Below are 19,687 nucleotides of genomic sequence, written 5' to 3'. Positions count from 1 at the left end.
CAAGCTTAACACTTTACAATACTATGAAGAGTGATTACATAATTTTCAAATAAATTAAAGTAAAATATTATAAATTGGTATTATATTTTTTTTAGATCATTTAACTTCCTTGATTTTAAGGATGTCACCTTGATCAGGTTCTTCTTCGTTTGAGCCAAGGATTACAATTGCATTTTATCCTGACTTGATAAATCCTTACTCTTTAGCAGCATCAACAGCATAATCAATGAGCTTATTAATACCTATTAATATGAATATAGTTAATATTTATTTTACAGTTAAAATAGTAATTTTCACCTTAGAATGAAGGGACTCTTAAGCATCTGACACCAAAAGTAGTGCAAAGGCCTTTAATTGTACCGTTTTCAGTTGATACAACGAAAATTTAAGCACTTGGTCTGTACTTGGAGACATATCTAGCCATATCACCATTAGTAGTAAATACGATGATAACAGGACTTTCAATTTCAAAACTCATTTAGACAGCAGAGATAGCCATAGATTCAACAGCAGAAACTTTTTTCTATTTTTAATATTAATTTAACATAAAAATATTAATTTTAAGAATCTTTATATATCATAAATATTTTGTGTTAGCTTTGTAAATAATGTTTATGTTATTTATGCTAAACAAATAATTCAAGTTTGTTTAATAATATCTAACTAAAATAAATTTGCAAATTGTATCTTTCTTTATTTTGATAAAAATCCTTTTTGTATGTTAATCTTATCTAAATTTTATTTTTAATTCTATAAAATAAAAATAAATACCTTGTTGTTTGTTCTTTACCAGAAAGTTTGTCTGTTGTCATAGCAAAGTTCGGCCTCTGAGCAAATGTAAGCCATGGTTTAGACAGCTTGAATAGGGAAAGATCCGTTAGCGGTTTCACCTGAAAGCATAACTGCATCAGTACCATCCAAAACTGCATTAGCAACATCACTGGCTTCAGCTCTAGTAGGTCTGGGATTTTTAATCATACTTTCCATCATTTAGGTAGCAGTAATAATGGGTTTACCTTTCTGTTTATTAGAAAATAAATTAGTAAATAGATAGGTAGTATTAAAATTACTTCAAGGGCTTTGCGGATCATCCATTTTTGAGCTACGAAGACCTTCTAAGGAGGGATTTCCATACCTAAATCACCACGAGCAACCATGATACCATCGGCAGCATCTAAAATTTATTCATAATTATGAAGACCTTCTTGGTTTTCAATCTTTGCAATGATCTTAATGTGTTCACCTTGAGGTCCCAAGATATCTCTAACGTATTCAATATCTTCAGCTTTTCTGGCGAAGGACAAGGCAATACAATCAATACCATGCTTAAGACCGAAGTTAACAATATCATCTTCGTCTTTTTCAGTGACTGTAGGGAGATCAACAATAGCACCTGGTAAATTCATATTCTTCTTTTCACCAATACTGCAGGTATTTTAAACATTTACGATGATACTGTCCTATTGTATTGTTAAAAAGAAGAAATTAATTGCATTCATTCATTAAAGCATTAATAATTATTAAGTGGGATTGATTATTCTCAATAAATTAAGTTTAATATCTTGCTTTGTAAATATTTTTATAATTAATTTTTTTGTGATCAGAATCAAAATTTAATAACCAACAATAAATAAATTGTATTTTTATTGATTTGGCTTTTATTTTAAATTAATTAACTATCTCTGATTATAGATAAAAAACAAACTCTTTATTTATTTTCATTAAAAAGTTCTATCAGTTTCTTTATGCTTATTTATTTTTATTATTGTTGTTGTTTGTTTCGCAAATAAAAAACGTTTTTTTAAATAAGACTAATTAATATTTTACCTATTTGATTTCCTTAACTATGCAAACCAAAGTACCATCGGCTATCAAGACTTAACCACCAACTTTGACACTCTTGGGTAAACTTTTGTAAGAGCAAGCAAGAACTTTCTCATCTCCTAAAACGCTATAGTCAGTAGCTAGAAAATTACAATTAAAAAAGAAAAATGATATTTATTTCATTAATACTTAATACTAAGCTTTACTTATTTCTAATTCTTATCCAGCAACGAGGTTGATGAGCTTCTTAGTTTAGTCTTTTACCAAACCAGTTCTGATTTCTGGTCCCTTTTAGATTATAAATAGTATAATTTAGAAAAAAATTGATTGAAATCTTTTGAAAATATTAATTTTAGGGCTATTAAAGGGCTGTGAAGTATAAAATATGACGTACTTTAGTATCAAGCATAAGAGCACATTGAATGTTCTTTCTGGCTTTGAAGGCTTCCTTAAGTCTTCTAACAGTTTCTCCATGACCCTATTATGATTAAAATATGGGAGATAGTAAGCAAAAATGTCATTTAATAAGCTTGAAATTGTGCTTTTTTGCAAAATAATAATATATTTTAGAAGCTTACAGCGTGATCACCATGGGAGAAGTTCAAACGAGCAACATTCATACCATTTTCAAGCAATTAAACGAGATTATCGTGATCCCAACAAGAGGGTCTATATTATTAAAACAAATTGTTAGCAAACACAATCATGAAAGGATGTCAAAAGATATATGAATAATATAAAATTGATTTGCTGGTTACCCAATAGTGCAGACAATTTTGGTCTTTCTCTTGGAGTAGTCAGTGTGGGAGAGAATACCATCAAGAGTGAATTCAGAGTAGCTTGAGTCCATTTATATATTGTTTATTTATTTATTTTAAGAGATTTTAATTAAAGGTTTTTTATTTAAAATTTTTTTGATTAATAATTAATTATTGTTAATTTATTGTAAATAACCCAAAGAATTTATCTTTTAAATAATTAATAGGGCAGCGTAATCTATCAAAAAATAAACTTCTATTCTTAGATACTAACAAACTAGCTATTTGATTGAATAAAATTGTTAAGAAGCAAATTGCGGATACATTTACAAATATAAACTTTTAACATTCATTTTTTAACTAGAATCTTAATGAGTAAATATTAATATTTTGTTTCTTTTCATTCATTTTTATTATCTATACATAAAGCTATTTATTTTTCATATGAAATAATACACTATAAACTTCTTTTGTAAATTATTTAGAAACGTATTAGATAATTAATGCATCATATATTTTAAGATATCCATTCCAGTATGACTATTTTACTAAATGTACTAGGCCTATAATTTTATTCATATTATTTTTAAATCACATTTAATAGTGAACAAGCTACATATTATAAGGATAGGTCCTAAAAATTCAATACAGCTATTGCATATGTAGAATTTTGCTGGTATTCAAATATTATTAAACAATTTTGTTACTTTGGTGACTGACCTTAAGTTTGGATTTGGAATCAAAGGAAATATAATCATATAAATATATGTACCAATCTTTTAATGATTTAAAACACAGTATTCCTTTACAGTAATATTTTACAATATCTAATTTATTAAATCAAACAGTTCTAATTCAAAAAATAATTATTTTAGTTTGATATTTGCCAGTAAATTTAAAATCATATTAAAATCTTCCAAGGTAAATAAGTTAATACATTATTCTGAACTCAATTTCCTTAAAACTCCCATAAATTTAGAATCAATCATCCCAAATGTAATTAATAAGTCATTAAAATAAAATTCGTCACTCTTTTGGTCATACCATTAAAATTCAAACAGGTCAAAATCTTGTTTTCAAAAATACGATGGAATCTTTCGAAGCAGTTTTATTTTCTCTACAAGCATCAAGCTGATGAAATAAAAGAATTACGAATAAGTATGTTTTTACCTTTTGCCATTATTTTGAACTAAGTACAAATTTCACAAATTATTTCCTTCTACCATACTGCATTAAAATAAAAGATATAAAAAAATTTATTGCAATGTAGAATCAAAAAAAAGAGCAAGTAGAGAGAATAAAAAATAAATAAATAAATAAATTTCTATTTTTACTACATTTTTTATTTTGTATAACTTTATATAAGCAAAATAATTTCAACTGATAAAAAGAGCGTTTTTTAAAAATAATTAGTTTGATTCAACGAAATAAATGTAAGAGGGCAAATTGATAAAAATAAGATTTGTAATAATCGGTCAGACATATTATAAATATTACATATAAAGTGAATTTTTAGTACAATAAATATAACTATTAATTTTAATTTTTGTTCATACACCACCTATAAAATTCAATATTTTCACTTTTTAGAAATTTATTTGTAATCAAATACAGATAAAAGTTAAAATCTCTGTCTCTTTCTCTCTCTCTGACTCTATTCATTTTTTTGTGTTTATTTTAGCGTTTATTTATAGATTTTAGCTTTTTTTATATTTTATGAAAGTAGTATTCAATCAATCTCTTACTCTTTGCTTTATTTTTTCAAGTTGTTTTTTCAATATATCCAATAAATTTTGATCTACAACCTAAGACATTTCTAGCTATTCAATTTGATTTTGATAGCAGGTCTTAAGCAAGCTTAACAATTCTGACTCATTTTTTCTTGACAAGTTGTTGTAGCTAGGCTTTCCTTCTTAAGGTCTCAAGTCGTATAATTTATTCTAAATTTTAATAAAATAAATAAAACTTAATACTCTTATTTAACATTTAGTAATATATTAATTACATTAGCATCTTTGTACATTCCTTAGAATCCTAAAATTTCGTACACTTTCAAAAAACCTTGAGTATTATTTTTTTTATTATTAAAATATGATGAATTATAGATATATATATATATATATTACCTCTTTCATCCAAATCTGGTTCTATTCTGAATTTCTACTTATTTATTACACGTAGCTTATTCTATTCAAGAGCAGAAGAGTAATTGTAATTAGCTGGAGGCCAGTCAGGTAATGCATACCACCATCTCTTTAATATTTCATACACAATTGTATCCTTACCCTTTCTGACAGGTTCTTCTCTATTACGGGAGCTTTTTATTAAACAATTTAATTTTATGAATATTTTATAATGAAATATTAGAATATTGTTGTTCATTTAGAATTAATTTCATAATTTTTTTGATAAATAATAAAAATGAATTTATTTTATTTAATTAATTCAAAAATTAAATTTTTGATCTTTCTCTGCTAATGAATATTTATTTACGATGAAGTACTCTTCTAACCTGATGAAGAAGATGAAGAAGGCTTTGATTGCTTAGGGGCAGATTAAGGAGCTTATTTAGGCTTCCATCCATACTTGTTTCTGATTTCTTGAATATCTTTAATTTAATTTAAATTAAAATTTAAAATTAATAAATTGAAATGCTAAAAATAAATAAATTGTAAAATGAATTTCCTTTTTAATTAATTTGTTGATTTTTCAAAACATTTTTATTTAAAAAACATTCTATAAAATAATTCATTGAATTTGCAAAGAATTGATTATTAGTCATTAATTAATTTGGCGCTACTAATTGTGTATTAATTAATTAATTAATATCTATATACTTTGCAATCAATATGATAATGAATTTATTTACTAAACAGTAATTAATTTTATTTCATATATTTTTTGCTAACAAAAAAATAGATAGCAAGCAATATCTAAATAAAAAGAAAAACTTGGCAATTTTTTTTCAAATTCATTTTCTGCCTGCTTTACCTTAGGAATTAGAATCATCAGCAATGAAAAGGTCTCTGTCAGAAGCATGTCCATCAGATTCAATTTCCATCTTTTAAGAAGAGTTTTAGATTTTTTCTTAGTCTTTTCTTTGCACCTTTTCTTGAACTTTTTTGTTTAAATCGGAATTGTTCTTGGCTTGCTAGTTATTCTAGACACTTTTGCCATTCCCATTCTCCTATTTCAAATTTTTATTAGGTTAGGGAGCACTTACTTCAGCTGATTCCTTAGGCTACTCCTCTATTTCATATAAATGCAATTTATTTCTTAATTCTGAACAATTTTGAAATATAAATTTTAATACTTTTTTCAGGCTATTTTGGTGCAATAGTTTGGGGTTCATCGTCCTCATCGTCATCAATAACCAATTTCTTTCTTCTATTGCTCTAAATTTATTTTAATAAAAGCGTTATCAGCTGTAAGGTTTCAATGTAGCTTTTATATTTCAATGAAGCTACTAGTTTAATAATATGAAACTATTACTGTTGATTGCTAAGTATCCATCTCTACTATTTATTAAATTTCCTAAGACTTCAATCAATATTTTTTAATCTAAAATTTTTCCTAAGTCTTTTTTTGGGATTCTTCAAATTTTCTTTAAGTCTTTTTTTTATAAATTAATTAGTTTTAAGAAAATTTTAAAGTCTTTATAAACTTAAATGCTTTGTTAGACAAAATATGTTTATTTGCTTATTTAGCTAACAAACAATAGTAAATTAATTGTGTGATTTTATTTTTCTTGCAATAAAAATGAAATTTTATTTTACTAAAATTTCGAAACAAGCTTTAAAATTTGGATAACTAGCCATTATAAAATTATAGATCAAATAAATAAATACTAACATATTAATAGATTTTATTCTCTTTAAAAAAATTTATTTTAATTCTTATTTCTTTTAGTTAAATTAAAAATACAATAAATTAATGCTAAAGTATCTTTACAAAATTTACTTGAAGATAGTATGGTTGCTTTGCATTTAGATTATTTTTCTGAATTTTAATTATAAGCTTAGAATTAAATAGTAATTTAGGATTACCCAAAGTCAAAGTTTAGTTCTTATTTTGAAATTTTAATTTAAAATCAATATTATTGCTTATCCTTAAAAATCAAGAAATAGCTTTTTATATTTACAAGGATCTTAAATCTTCAAAAATTTGAAAATTGATTTATAACTATACCTTTATTAAACTAAATTTAAAAATTTAATATTTAAGTTAGATTAATAGATTTAATTAGGATATTGAATAAAAGAGCTGCTTTGAAGTATCTAGAAGGCAATATTTATCTTAACAAAATATTTTTTTGCTCGAGAGAATTATTATTACTTATTTAAATAACAAACCTTAACAGGCCAATATATTAAATATATATTTATGACATTAATAATTAAGATATTCTATTGATTGTTAAAGTAAATGAAGAAATAATTATCTTTAAATCACAATTCTCAAAAGGTCAAGTAATTAAATATATATGAATGGAATTAATAATCCTGATATTTTATAGATTACTTAAATATTTGATAGAAAAAGAATGGATCTTTTATAAATAAATTTATCCCATAAACAAGAATTAATCATTTTTAATTTTTTTTTTAAATCTGAATTTAAATAAAAGGTATTTATTTTATTTTTTTGTTAAAATGAATTAGCTCTCTTTCAATTTTTGATTGGAATATTCCAAAAAAGAGAATTGAATTATATTTTTAATAATACTTAAAATAAATTACGATATTTTTTCCTAATTAATTTAAATTTTACTAAAAATTTTTGTATTTTGTTATTTTAAAAAAATGATTGATTTAATAAACTAAATCATTTTTAAGATTAAATTTCCTTATTGTAATAAATTTATTAAACATAATTATTTTATATTAGATTAAAGGTATTAAAAATCCAATTTATTATCATTAAAATATATCATCTATTATCTTGAATTAAAATAAAAAATTATTATTTTGCTTAAAAATTGTCTTATCAAAGAATTCTCTTTATTTAGAGTGGTCAATAAAAATTTCTTTTTTATTACAAATATTAAATTTTTTTGAAATATTGAAAAATAAATTATGGTGACTGACTATAAATTTCAATAACAATAAATTAAAAAAAATATTTTAGAAAAATTTCATTCTAAAATAAGAAGAGAATGAAAATAATTATTGGAACAAAATTTTAATCTTAATTACAAATTATCTTTCTTATTCAAGAGAACTGAAGGTAGTTTGCAATTCTAAATTTTAATATTTACATTTTATTTTAATTTTAGTTTATAAAAATTTTTTATTTTTTTTGTAATTTACTAATTTTTTTGAGTTTATTTTGTTAAGTAATATCATTATCATATCTTACCAACTACTTTTTTATTATTTTTTACAATGCAGAAACATAAAGTATAAATGTAATAAAATTGGTTTTAAAGAAACGAAATTGTTTGGTGTTTTAGATTGATTTATAACTAATTAATAATCAGTCAATCAATCAATCACTAATCAAGAAGGAGTAAAATAAATGAAGCAAAATGTATTTTTAATTTTAATTAAAGTAATAAAAATAATGATAGCTCTTTATATAACATATAAATTAACACTTAAAGTGAGAATGAATTATATATTATATATGTATTGCTTGATTGCTTGCTTGCTTACAACTAATTAGATTAGCTCTTAATATAAATCAAAAGTTGGTTTCTAATTGTAAACCGAAGGGGACGGGAGGGAACTTGCTGAAATCAACAATGTTCTTTTCGTTTAAGGCTAATTGGAGACCAGCAGTGAGGGTGAATTGTCTGTTAAGAGCGTACTTAGAGGCCAAAGATAAATCTAATTTGTTGTTGACCTTACCCTTAACAGTCAAGTCGCTGTTAACCTTACGTTGAGCACCAACGGTGAAGGTAGGTTATAACTTGTGACCCTTGTTTTAGACTTCAAGAGCAAGCTTGGTGTTAGCATCGTGGAAGTAAGAAACAGTAGCAGTAAGAGTACCAACCTATATTATTAAATTAAATTTATTTATACAATGAGAGCTGAATGACTTTTATGAAATTAAACTTCGAAAAGAATAATTAATTATTAAGAGATTTTAAAAATTTAAGGAGATAAAAGTGACGTGATTTTTTTTATTGGAATTGATGTGAATAGGATTATTGTGTCATTTAAGATTTTTTGAATTTTAAAATCTGTTTTTTGTTTATTTATTTATTAATTTATTTTACTAGCTTTTCTTTTTAAAAAATTTTCTAATCCTAAGCTTTTAATATTTATTAAATTTGTTTAGCTCTGTTTATGCATATATGGTAAAATAAGAAGTCTATCCCATAGGGTATTTTTGACACTCATTTTTCAAAATTTTAAAATGTTTTAAAATTTTGAAAAATGAGTGTCAAAAATACCCCTATGGATAGACTTCTTATTTTACCATATATTTATGCTGCTTCGACTGACATTTCATTTATTAAAATAAATTTAATGATTTGATTATCATAATTTGCTTTTAAAGTCCTACTTAACTGTGTCTGTCTGTTTGTCTGATATTTCAATTATTTTTTCTTTATTGTTTGATTAACAAACAAACATAGATATTTACTGTATAATTAATTCTATTGCTTGCTATCAAAAAAAAATAGATTGAAGATTGGTTATGTGTATAATTTTTTAATATATTTTTTTATTTATGAGTATCTCTTGTCATATCTTATTTGAAAGTTTGAAATGTCTAAGCAATATTTAAAATTATTTAAAAACCTGATAAAAAAAACATGTCTTTTCTACTTAATTTCATTGAATATTTATGCTATTTGAGATAGCTGTTTTTAAATAAAAGTTACTTGTAAATCCTTGGTATCCTTGTTGTCAGATTCGTGCTTGAGGTTAGCTTCATACTTATCATTGACGTAACCAAAGAGAGCGTCGTATCTCTTTAAAGCTAAAGCTTAGAGGTTAAGGGAGAAGACACCACCGTAGTAGATAGATCCCTTCTTGATGTAGTTTCTGTGAGTAAGGACGGGAGCATCACCAGGGACTAATTCTAATCTGGTGTTAGATTCGCAAGTGCTACCAAAGTAGTTAGTACCTAATCTGAAATTGAACTTGGATAAGGTGGTATCGGTCTTGACGTTAGTGAAGAAGTTCCATGATTTACCGGAAATGGTGTAGTTACCCAAGTCGAAGTGGAGCTTGACATCACCAGATCTTCTCTAACAGAATTAGAAGGTGTACTTGTCGAGGAAGGGGAATTAGATTTTACCTTCATCACTGACCTTGACAGCAAGCTTACCATCCTTTTGAGCGGTGGCAACCTTAGCCTTGTAGTCAACCTTACCTCCGTTGGTGGTGCTGGCCTTGAACTTGTAGGTTTCGAAGGTACCGTGAACGTAGTCGTCAGAAAGAACGTTGTTGGGTGTTCCAAGACTGGTTAAAGGTTAAAGCTTTAAAGATTGAGCCATTTTTGATTATTTTATTGATTTAGTAATCTGCTTTTCTTAAAAATTAATAATATTTATTCAAATTAAATATTTATTATTACAAAGATCGATATTTTTATTTTTAATTCACTTTTTTATAAGAAACGATCTTCTTTATTTATTTATTATTTCTTTCTTCTTTCTTCTTTCTTCTTTTTTTATTTTTCTTTTTCTTTCTTTTTCTTGTAAGATCCAAAGACAATTAAGCATCAAACAACAAACACATTATACAAAAGCTTAGTAATTTATTTGTTTATTCATTCATTCATTCACTTTTTATTTTATTTAATTTATTGATTGATTGGATCTTCTGCTTATTTTAAATATTAGTTATCTTAATGCGCACATTCACTTATGATTGACTTTTATCAAAATTTAGTATTCAATATCTTGTAATATTTATTGGTATACTATTTTCCTCATATAAAAATATATCTTTCTTCTGCTATATCTTTGATTAATTATTTCTTAAAATTTCTAAATTTAATTGAGAAAATTTTTTTTCTTTTGTGTTTACTCAAAAAAAATCCATTCTGTTAAATTTTTAACTTTAAATAATATTAAATGAAATGGCTTCAATATAATTTATAATAGTCACTTTTCACACAACAAAGCTACAAATAACACAGCTTTTTCATAAATTTAGGTTAATAAAAGACTTTAATATATAAATTTTAAAAATTAAAAATTAATTCAATTTTTAGCAAAATTGATACTTTTTTTAATTGTTAAACTAATAATAAAAGGAAAATGATATTAAAAAGCAATATATTACAAAAAAAGATGTCAAAAATAGAAGCTTATAACTTGAAAATTAGATGATTTATCTCTTTTTTATTGTAAATAAAAGAGCTATTAGCCAATTTTTATGTTTTGCAGCTTTTGATTTTATTGACTTTGTTAATCAACAAATAAAAGATACATAATTCCATCAAAAATTACAAAATTTGTAATCCACTAATTTTTTTATTCTAAACTTAATTCTTGCATAATTTTAATCCATATTTTATAAGATCTTTATATGATTTAGAAGTTTCTATTTAAATGCTCAAAATTTTAAAATAATTATGGGAATATTGGTTGTAAAGTATATTTTACTTTTAACCTTGATAGACATAGATACATACAGACAGACAGATATACTTTAAGATATAGAGTAAATTAATACTACTGCAAGAAAGCTTTTCAATTCAATAATCCTCCTAGGAATAATCAATCATAAATATTTTCTTATTTCTATTTTAACACAAGTAGTAAAGCAAATATAAAATTTAAAAGTAGGCAGACATCTCAAATTGCGAAAATTATTACAATCCTTAAACCTATAATAAATGATAAACCTGTTTCACTCAACCAACTTAAAATATAGATTGCTTTAATAATCTTCAAAACTACTAAATTAGCAAATCTAATATTCTCTCTTTAATTTCATTAAGCAGGAGGGTCTTGAGAACAAGCTCTCATCTCTATCTAAAAAGGTTTAGTAAGAAAAGAAAGGATAAAAATTGTCAAAAGTAGAATAAATGATTTAATAGCAATAAAGCTAAAAAAAATAAAATTCATCTCTTGATGAAGAAGCTATTTAGCATAATGATGATATTTTGTTCGATACTGCCACAAATAAAGTGCATTATCCAGTATTAATCGACAAAATAACTTAAGTTTTACAAGAAGAGTTCTATCCTCATTCTTCTAGTCACTGTAATTTAAACATGAATTGCAAAATAAAACTAAATTCCACTTATTTAAATTAATTATTCTTTCAAATTATTTCATACTCAATTACTAAGAGTGTTTTATTTTAAAAAAGCTGAAAAATGTTTAGTTGATTGCACTCTTGGTTCAGCAGGTCATGCCAAACATTTCTTACAAAAATTCCCTTACTTATACATGTAAAAAACAAAAAAATTTGATTTTTAGCTAACTTATTTGCCACAAATTTTTGAATTTATTAGCTTACAAACATATTAATCTTACTTAGATGCCTAAATAAATTTTAATATTTTCAAAAGTCTACTTACAACAATAACTTTTAAGCTTTATATATACTATCAAAATTTAAACAGTTTAAGTCAATGGCTTCAAAAAAACGAAATATCACCATGTTAAATTTAAGCTAATCTCAAAAAGAATTTAATTTTTCTTTTGAGAGATTCATAATTCTGTTAAAAGATTTTTGAAATTGCTAACTACTTTTTGTTTTAACTAAGTGCTTGTTTTAAAAATAAAATAGTCTTGGGCTTGACCTAGATCCTAGAATGCTTTAATACATAAATGATAATGTTAAGAGCTAACTTTCTCATAGCGATCAAAATCGATTCAAAACTAGAAATGAAAACTTTACTAATATTGATAAAATAAATCTCTACAAAATTTTTGAAGAGGAATTTCCTTCCTATAAAAATTTTCATGCGATATTTGCAGATCTTGGATACAACACGTAAAATTAAGAGATATAATCTTATTCGATAAATTTAAATATTCTTTTTTTCTTTTAGAATTCTGATTAATTTAAATAGTGATTGATTAATTAATTGTTTTGATAGTAATCGATTTTTATTATTCCTAACATTTGGAAGCATAATTTATTTATTAGATTTAATTTATTATCTAACAAACACAAGTCTATCTAGTCTCTCCCCCCACCAGATAATCTCCCAAAATAGAATTTTTAAACTATCCTTCCAAAAATATTCTTTAGTTGTCAGCCACTAATTAGAAGGAATGAATTAAACCCACTAATTGACTGACACATTTCTGCTTCAAAATAGAATTTTATACATAAATTTTTTATATTAGATATAAATTTTATAAATTATTTATACAGCCTTCATCTAGAAAATTCAGAATGGGGTTTCTCATATTTGCGAAATGGAAAGCTTGATATGAGATACAACTAATCATCTCAGACTAACTCTGCAGCTGATATAGTAAATAATATAAAAATTAAATTTAAAAATGTTAAATTTGTTAAGAAACTAATATTTCTTTTTATATACAATAATTTAAGTTAAACAAAGCTAGTTACTTAGAACTCTTTGAAATAATCCGTTAATATGGAGAAGATCCTAATGCAGACGTAATTAGTCAAATGATCATAAAACAAAGATAGATTAAGCCATTTGAAACTACTAAGGATGTTGTTGACCTCATTCTTGAAGATTAAAGCGGATACTCTTTCAAAGGTGGACAATATAAAGCAATAACTAAACTCTTCCAAGCTCTAAGAATTGCCACTAATTAAGAATTAACTAATTTGCAAGTATTTATGGACAAAATATATGATAAATTACTTAAAGATGGACTTGGAATAATTATCACTTTTCATTCACTTGAAGAAAACATAGTAGAATAAAAACTCAGAGATTTGGTAATCAACAGATAGATAGAAGTTCGAGTATTTAATTTTTATTTTATTAAACAGAAAAGATAAAAAAATATAGAAATCCTTCAAATGGGAGAAAAACCTGATATAAATGAGCTCTAAAAAAATAGTAAATCTAGGTCTGCAAAATTATACACATTTAAAAAGCTAAAGAAATGAAAATTAAGATCTTTATTTATTTCTTTAAATTATTTTTGAAAAAAATAAATAAAAATTAAATTAATATTTAAATTAAAAATCTTAAATAATACAATTCATTTATTTACTTTTTTACTAGCTAATAATAAATATTTTATTCAAAAATATTAATAAATATTGATAAAAAAAATATATTTTTTCTTGTAAATTAATCACATAACAATAATAATAGATTATTTAAATGAATATTGAGGTATTTTTATTCTATTTACTAACACAAAAAACATAAGCTTTTACTTTTATTAATTTAAATACTGTAATTTCTTATAAATTAAAAAAACTAAGAAAAACTTTTTTTTCCAAATTTTGTCTAATTTTTTTTGATTTTTAATAATTCAATCTAAAAAAAATTAATATTATTAAAATAATAATTTCTAAATATAAAAATTAATTAAAAAATATTTTAATAAATCATTTATATTATTTAATTAAACTCATAATTCTTTAGTTAATTTGATAGATTTAGATCATTTTTTGTTTTTATTATAATGCTTTCTTTTTTTAATTTATCTGCCAATAAAAAATTGTAATAATATGCTTTTATTTTTTAGATTTTTTTCATTCATGTAAATCATAGAGCAAATATGTTGGATTGATAGGAATAAAGTTACTGAATTTATTATAAAATAGTGTCATACTTAACTACTAAGAATACCAAAAACTAAATAAATCATTTTAATTAACATCATTAATAATAATTTTGTTAGGATAATAGCTGCATAGCTCTTACACAAATAGTTTTTGTAATTAAATTTCTAATATTTAGTTTATTTTTATATTGATTTACTTAGAGGAAAAGATATTTTATAAAAAATAAGAAATTAAAATCTAAAGCTAATTAAATTCTTTAATATTTTCTATTTCTATTGATAATTAATCCTTTTAAGAAGTTAAAGTTATTAAGTTAGTTATTTAATTATTTGAATCTAAATTTCTCACTTTAAGGTGATAAAATATTGATCCATGCATTACATATTTTATTATATCAATTAGCTCCTCAGTTTAAAAAATTTTATAATTTTACAAGTTTATAAACATACTAAAAAAAAGACTGAACTTTTTTTAATGTAATAATCTAATTAGATTAGATATTTTCTTTTTGTAATTTTTCATTTCAACTGTTATGCCAATTTTAAATTTTAAAGGGCCTTTCTTTAAGAATAAATAATAAGAAACCACAGAGGATAATATTTCGAAAGTATTAGCTATAAAAGTTGCATAAATTATTCTATTACTGTAAATATCAAGAGCTTAATTGATGCTTAGATGAATTATTAATAATAACATAAGCATTAAATATTAAAAAAGGTTAGATCTTAGAAAGTGAATTGCTTTGATGTCATACTTACTTAGTAGCTGTGAACTGAATACATATTGTATTTGTAAAATAGGAAGTAATTCCAAAGATTTTACACTTTCAGCTTAGAATAAAGAATAAACATAGCGAAGTAAGTAAATAATATATAGTAAAAGATAAGATAATCTGTAATTAATTAAAACAGCTATCAGCATAAAAAAACATACTTTTTTACATCCATTTTAAATAAATCTATAAATTGACAAAAGGACAAATCTATGATGTCTCTGAGTTAATTTATAATTAATAAAATCTATGATAATTTAATGAGAAATTCCATAAATCGTAATAGCAAGATAAATATTATAGCTTTATAACGTTTAAGTTGATTCATTTAGTAAGATATAAATATTGAAAATAATTGGTATATGATTCAAGCAGTGTGCCAAAAAATTTAAGTTAAATAAGTAATTCTAGTCATTTTTTAATTAATCATCAGATTATTCCTAGTTGCTATCAATTTATATGCTATAATCAAAAAAAATCAAGTTCAAAGCTATACTTTTCATTAATCCGATATCTAATTATTAACTCTCTTAAGTATGGGCAAAAGTACCTCTAATAATACTAAATATTCTTTCAACTGATAAAAAGCAAAGTAAAACTACAAAAAGTATATAATACCCGTCTATATTATATTATACTAATATCCAAACTATCAAATAATAGTTCAAAACTAGCATCAAAAATAGCATAAAATTAAATTTTTTCATCTTCAAAAAGTAAATAAATATCTGTTATTTTTCTAAGTTAATTTCTCATGAAATTTTAATTATAAATGAATCTTTTTTTTTTTTGATTTAAACAAATAAATAACACTTTAATTTAAATAAATTGTATGTAATTAACAAGAGTAAGTAATTGGTAGATTTTTAATTATTTATCATTCTAAATAATTATTTGTAGGTATTAAAATTCTAATTTTAATAATTTTTCTGCTCAAATTTTATATATTTAACAAATAACCTTCAAAAAATTTTCTAGTTATTGCAATCAAACAAATTATTATTTATTTTTTATTCTTGTTTAGGTATTTAGTAATTAATGTGTGACCTCCTAAATAATTATTTGCAGGTATTAAAATTCTAATTTTAATAATTTTCTGTCAGCTTCCAAAATAGTAAAAATTTTGTTGCAATGAGGTTCATCTTTATTGAGGAACTACAGTTTATATTTTTTAATTTTACTTAAATTGTTTAGAAACTAAATGAAAGAAAGAAAAATAAAATTTTATTTTTAAATATATAAATTGATCCATTTTTTTATTATCTAAGAGTAGATTAAATCTTAGAAAGCTTGTATAAATTTATTAAATTCAGCAAAAAAAGTTATCAATAATTTAAATATTATCTTTTTATTAAATATATTTCTTTAAACAAAATCAATTAAAAATTTTTACAAGATATTTATTATTCGTTATCATAGGCATAACTTATCTTTGATAAGTTAATATTAATTTTTTAAATAGAGCAACAAAAGATAATCATTTTAAAAATTATAATTTAATTGATGTAGAAATATATTTGAATAATCTAAATGAAAAAGTAAAGAAAATTGAAAAAATTAAAATTAAATTTGATAGCTAAATTTATTTTTAAAGTCAATCAATTTTAGAATTTTTTTGGTTACTTTCTATCTATAAGACTACTGAATGGATAAGAGACTATATTTTTAAATAAAATTGAAAATAATTTAGTTATAGAGGTATGTATATTAAGGCTAGTTGTAATTAAAAAGTGATTTTGTTTATTTAAGATATTTTTTACATTAAATTAATAAATATAGCACAAAATTGAATAAAAGTAGAGTAAACAAAAATAATTGATGGAAGTAACTAAAGGATTTATTATAATGCTTCTTGTAAGCATGATCATTTCTGGAGCTTGTAACACTATAGGTAATTTAAAAATATATTTGAATTATTTTATAGTTGCTTAAATTTAATTATTTCTAGTTTATAAATAAAATTTCTATTTTATAACAATAATGTTTCTTTTTTTTGTTTTGACGAGTTATAGAATTACTCCTGCTGATGCTTCGGCTAATTTTAATATTTTATTATAAAAATAATAGTTTATAAGCTTTAAAATTCGTTTGAAGTAGCTCCTGGCTAGAAATTTAACCACCCATTTATGTAGTCTGTGACTATGTTTTTTGGTGAATTTATTTGCATTTTCATGTTTTTGTACATGAAAAAATTTAAAAGAGAGCAAATAGAAGAGGAAAAGAGATAAGCTTAATTGAAGGGATTGAACACAAAAATGAACTACTTTTTATTAGCTATACCAGCATTTGCCGATTTCTTAACTTCAATATTGCATTACATAGCGTTAAACTATATGGCTCCTTCTCTCTACTAAATGTTAAGAGGTGGTGTTATATTAGTCACTGCATTATTTTCAGTTGTATTCTTAAAGAGAAAGATATATCTCCATAACTACATAGGATGTGGATTGGTTATTATAGGAATCACTCTAGTTGGCTCAGTAAATTACATCTTCCCTAAATCCTCAAACTCTGATGATGTAAAAAATTTATCTTATTATTTGCATTAAGTTATTTTTAATATAATTTAATGGACAAATTTGATAATATGAATAAAAAAAGATATCTCTAATAATTTATAATAAACTTACATTATTTTATATGGATTGAAATTAAAATTAAATATTTGATGAATGATAAATTAATTCGCATTAAAAGATATTTTTTAACAAAGAATTTAAATGGTTAAAAATCTCAAATATTTTTGTTTAAAAATTTTATTTTATTTTATTTTTAAATTTGAATGATAAAATAAATTATTTTTTAATTAATTAGGTTGATCCAACTATGGCATTGATTGCTATAATTCTTATACTTATCTCCTTATTCACAAATGGCATTTTGTTTGTTTCTGAAGAAAAATTGTTTTCTAAGTATTATCTTCATCCTATGTAAGTAGTTGGAACTGAAGGTATTTGGGGTTTATGCTTTTATGCTATTTTATTACCAATCTTAGCTTTAGTCCCATGCTCAAAAGTAAAATAATATATTAATTTTCATTTGTTTTAAGTAAAATATAAATGAAAATAAAAAGGATAGCTTAAAAGATTTATGCATGGAATATAATGGAAGCTATCATATTGAAAACCCAGTGCAATATTTCTAATAGTTTGCTGATTTCCGTAATTTATTTATTTATTAAAAAAATATTATTTAAAAAGATCTTATAAAACAATCAAAAATAGCTCTTTTAGGATTCTATATCGTATTAGGTGTTTTTACTATTGCTTGCTTTAATGTTTGTGGTGTAAGCATCACTAAGCACATTTCTTCCTTAGCCAGATCAGTAGTAGATGTTACAAGAACTGTAGCTGTTTGGATTGTTGCTATCATAATTACTTTGACAGCTGGATAGGATAATAAAAATTACTAATGGGAAAATGTAAATGTAGGTCCAATAATTGTTGAGGCTATTGGTTTCATAATTTTAGTTACTGGAAATTTAATTTATAATAAACTTATTGTTCTTCCTTTTGCAAAATCTCAAAGTAATTAATTATTTCTTAAATCCTTAGAATATTTTAATAATAAATAAATAAAAGCATACCTTGAAGAAAGACTTACAAAAGAAGAGAATTTCAACAAATCTACCATTTTTGTAAATCAAGAATCAAATAGAACAAGTTAAGATAATAATTGATTTTTCAAATTTTGGTTGATATTAATAAAATTTATATTTATTTCAATTAAAAATAATAAAATAACATTGTAAAGCTTATAAATTAAATATGTTTGCAACAACAAACCATTTTATTTTATTTTTTCAAAAAATACAAAAATTTATTATGTCTTTTTATAAATCTAATCGATAATTAATAATAAATTCTTACTATTTAATTTAAAAACAAAATAAGTTTAAAATATTTAAGTTTCTTTAAAAAAATATGAAAATAAAAACAATCTGAAATTGAAGTTTTTAAATCTGCTATCTAATAAAATTCCTTTTAAAAATATGTTACGGTATGTTTAAATTATCGATTAATTGTATGTATTATCTAATATTACAATATAAATTGATGGATTTTAAAAGTAAATAATAGTTTATAAATATTTAATAAAAAATAATGAATATTTTTTAAAATTTAACATTTTAAGAACTTTCAAAGGTAAAAGCAAAATAAACTTTTTTATTTAAAAATTAATACACAAAAAAATTTATTAGTTTATCTTTAGTTTCTAAAGCATTCAAGTATTTGATTGTGAAGATATATTCTTTTATTTATATAGTTTATAAAAGAAATAATAGATTAATATAAAATAGCCATCACATATATTAATTACTCAATAAAGAAGTATTATCAATAATATTAAAAAGTCATTTTATTTAATTGAATTTCTTATCTATGACATATGATGCAGTATTTTTTCATTTTCAAAATTTAAACCTGTAGATTTCTCTGTTTCTGTTCATATTTCGGATCAGATTTATTTCTTGGCTATGCGTGATGAATAAAAAATTAATTGGCATGAGAGCAGATATTGTTTAGGGAGCTCATATATTAATTTAGCGACAATTATTTGATAAAAAATTCTTCTGTAACTTTAGGAAGGACATAAAAGTGAAAATTGATTTAGGATGGTTAAATTTTATGGTTATTATTATAAATAAGAATATCATCTTAGGATTCAATAGTGTTAATAAAAAAGTTTTT

General features: G+C 23.0%; 6 protein-coding genes across 6 annotated transcripts; 2 read left to right on the top strand and 4 right to left on the bottom strand. All coding sequences in view use genetic code 6, as the record gives it.

Annotated features, from left to right (window-relative positions):
- Positions 1–96: 96 nt before the first annotated feature.
- On the bottom strand, positions 97–2,674 carry TTHERM_00118600 (pyruvate kinase complex alpha subunit; the record flags this gene model as incomplete). Its single annotated transcript, XM_001010760.3, has 9 exons — positions 97–242; positions 298–523; positions 772–1,020; positions 1,071–1,460; positions 1,828–1,964; positions 2,031–2,112; positions 2,219–2,302; positions 2,403–2,493; positions 2,583–2,674. 9 exons carry the CDS (start codon positions 2,672–2,674, stop codon positions 97–99), a joined length of 1,497 nt encoding a protein of 498 aa, XP_001010760.3.
- A 1,641-nt stretch (positions 2,675–4,315) lies between these two features.
- On the bottom strand, positions 4,316–6,095 carry TTHERM_00118590 (hypothetical protein; the record flags this gene model as incomplete). Its single annotated transcript, XM_001010759.3, has 7 exons — positions 4,316–4,522; positions 4,588–4,643; positions 4,709–4,899; positions 5,076–5,190; positions 5,574–5,831; positions 5,896–5,977; positions 6,075–6,095. 7 exons carry the CDS (start codon positions 6,093–6,095, stop codon positions 4,316–4,318), a joined length of 930 nt encoding a protein of 309 aa, XP_001010759.3.
- Positions 6,096–8,264: 2,169 nt separating this feature from the next.
- Positions 8,265–10,032, bottom strand: TTHERM_00117590 (eukaryotic porin protein; the record flags this gene model as incomplete). The annotated part of the gene is made up of 2 exons (XM_001010758.3): positions 8,265–8,576; positions 9,415–10,032. The coding sequence occupies 2 exons, from the start codon at positions 10,030–10,032 to the stop codon at positions 8,265–8,267; spliced, it is 930 nt and encodes a 309-aa protein (XP_001010758.2).
- A 1,132-nt stretch (positions 10,033–11,164) lies between these two features.
- Positions 11,165–13,935, top strand: TTHERM_00117580 (16S rRNA methyltransferase). Its single transcript, XM_001010757.2, has 6 exons — positions 11,165–11,751; positions 11,861–11,942; positions 12,284–12,490; positions 12,878–12,980; positions 13,061–13,420; positions 13,475–13,935. Exons 1-6 carry the CDS (start codon positions 11,382–11,384, stop codon positions 13,592–13,594), a joined length of 1,242 nt encoding a protein of 413 aa, XP_001010757.2. The 5' UTR covers positions 11,165–11,381; the 3' UTR covers positions 13,595–13,935.
- A 256-nt stretch (positions 13,936–14,191) lies between these two features.
- On the bottom strand, positions 14,192–15,703 carry TTHERM_000117579 (transmembrane protein, putative; the record flags this gene model as incomplete). Its single annotated transcript, XM_012796257.1, has 1 exon — positions 14,192–15,703. One exon carries the CDS (start codon positions 15,701–15,703, stop codon positions 14,192–14,194), a length of 1,512 nt encoding a protein of 503 aa, XP_012651711.1.
- Positions 15,704–16,841: 1,138 nt separating this feature from the next.
- On the top strand, positions 16,842–18,675 carry TTHERM_00117570 (nucleotide-sugar transporter; the record flags this gene model as incomplete). Its single annotated transcript, XM_001010756.2, has 6 exons — positions 16,842–16,887; positions 17,064–17,515; positions 17,811–18,011; positions 18,070–18,157; positions 18,221–18,523; positions 18,578–18,675. The coding sequence occupies 6 exons, from the start codon at positions 16,842–16,844 to the stop codon at positions 18,673–18,675; spliced, it is 1,188 nt and encodes a 395-aa protein (XP_001010756.2).
- Between the last annotated feature and the right edge of the window lie 1,012 nt (positions 18,676–19,687).

Source organism: Tetrahymena thermophila, assembly GCF_000189635.1.
Source record: "Tetrahymena thermophila SB210 genomic scaffold scf_8254752, whole genome shotgun sequence".
Lineage (NCBI taxonomy): Eukaryota > Ciliophora > Oligohymenophorea > Hymenostomatida > Tetrahymenidae > Tetrahymena > Tetrahymena thermophila.
The sequence above is the reverse complement of the archived record's forward strand: the minus strand, read 5'-3'. Positions and strand labels throughout refer to the sequence as shown.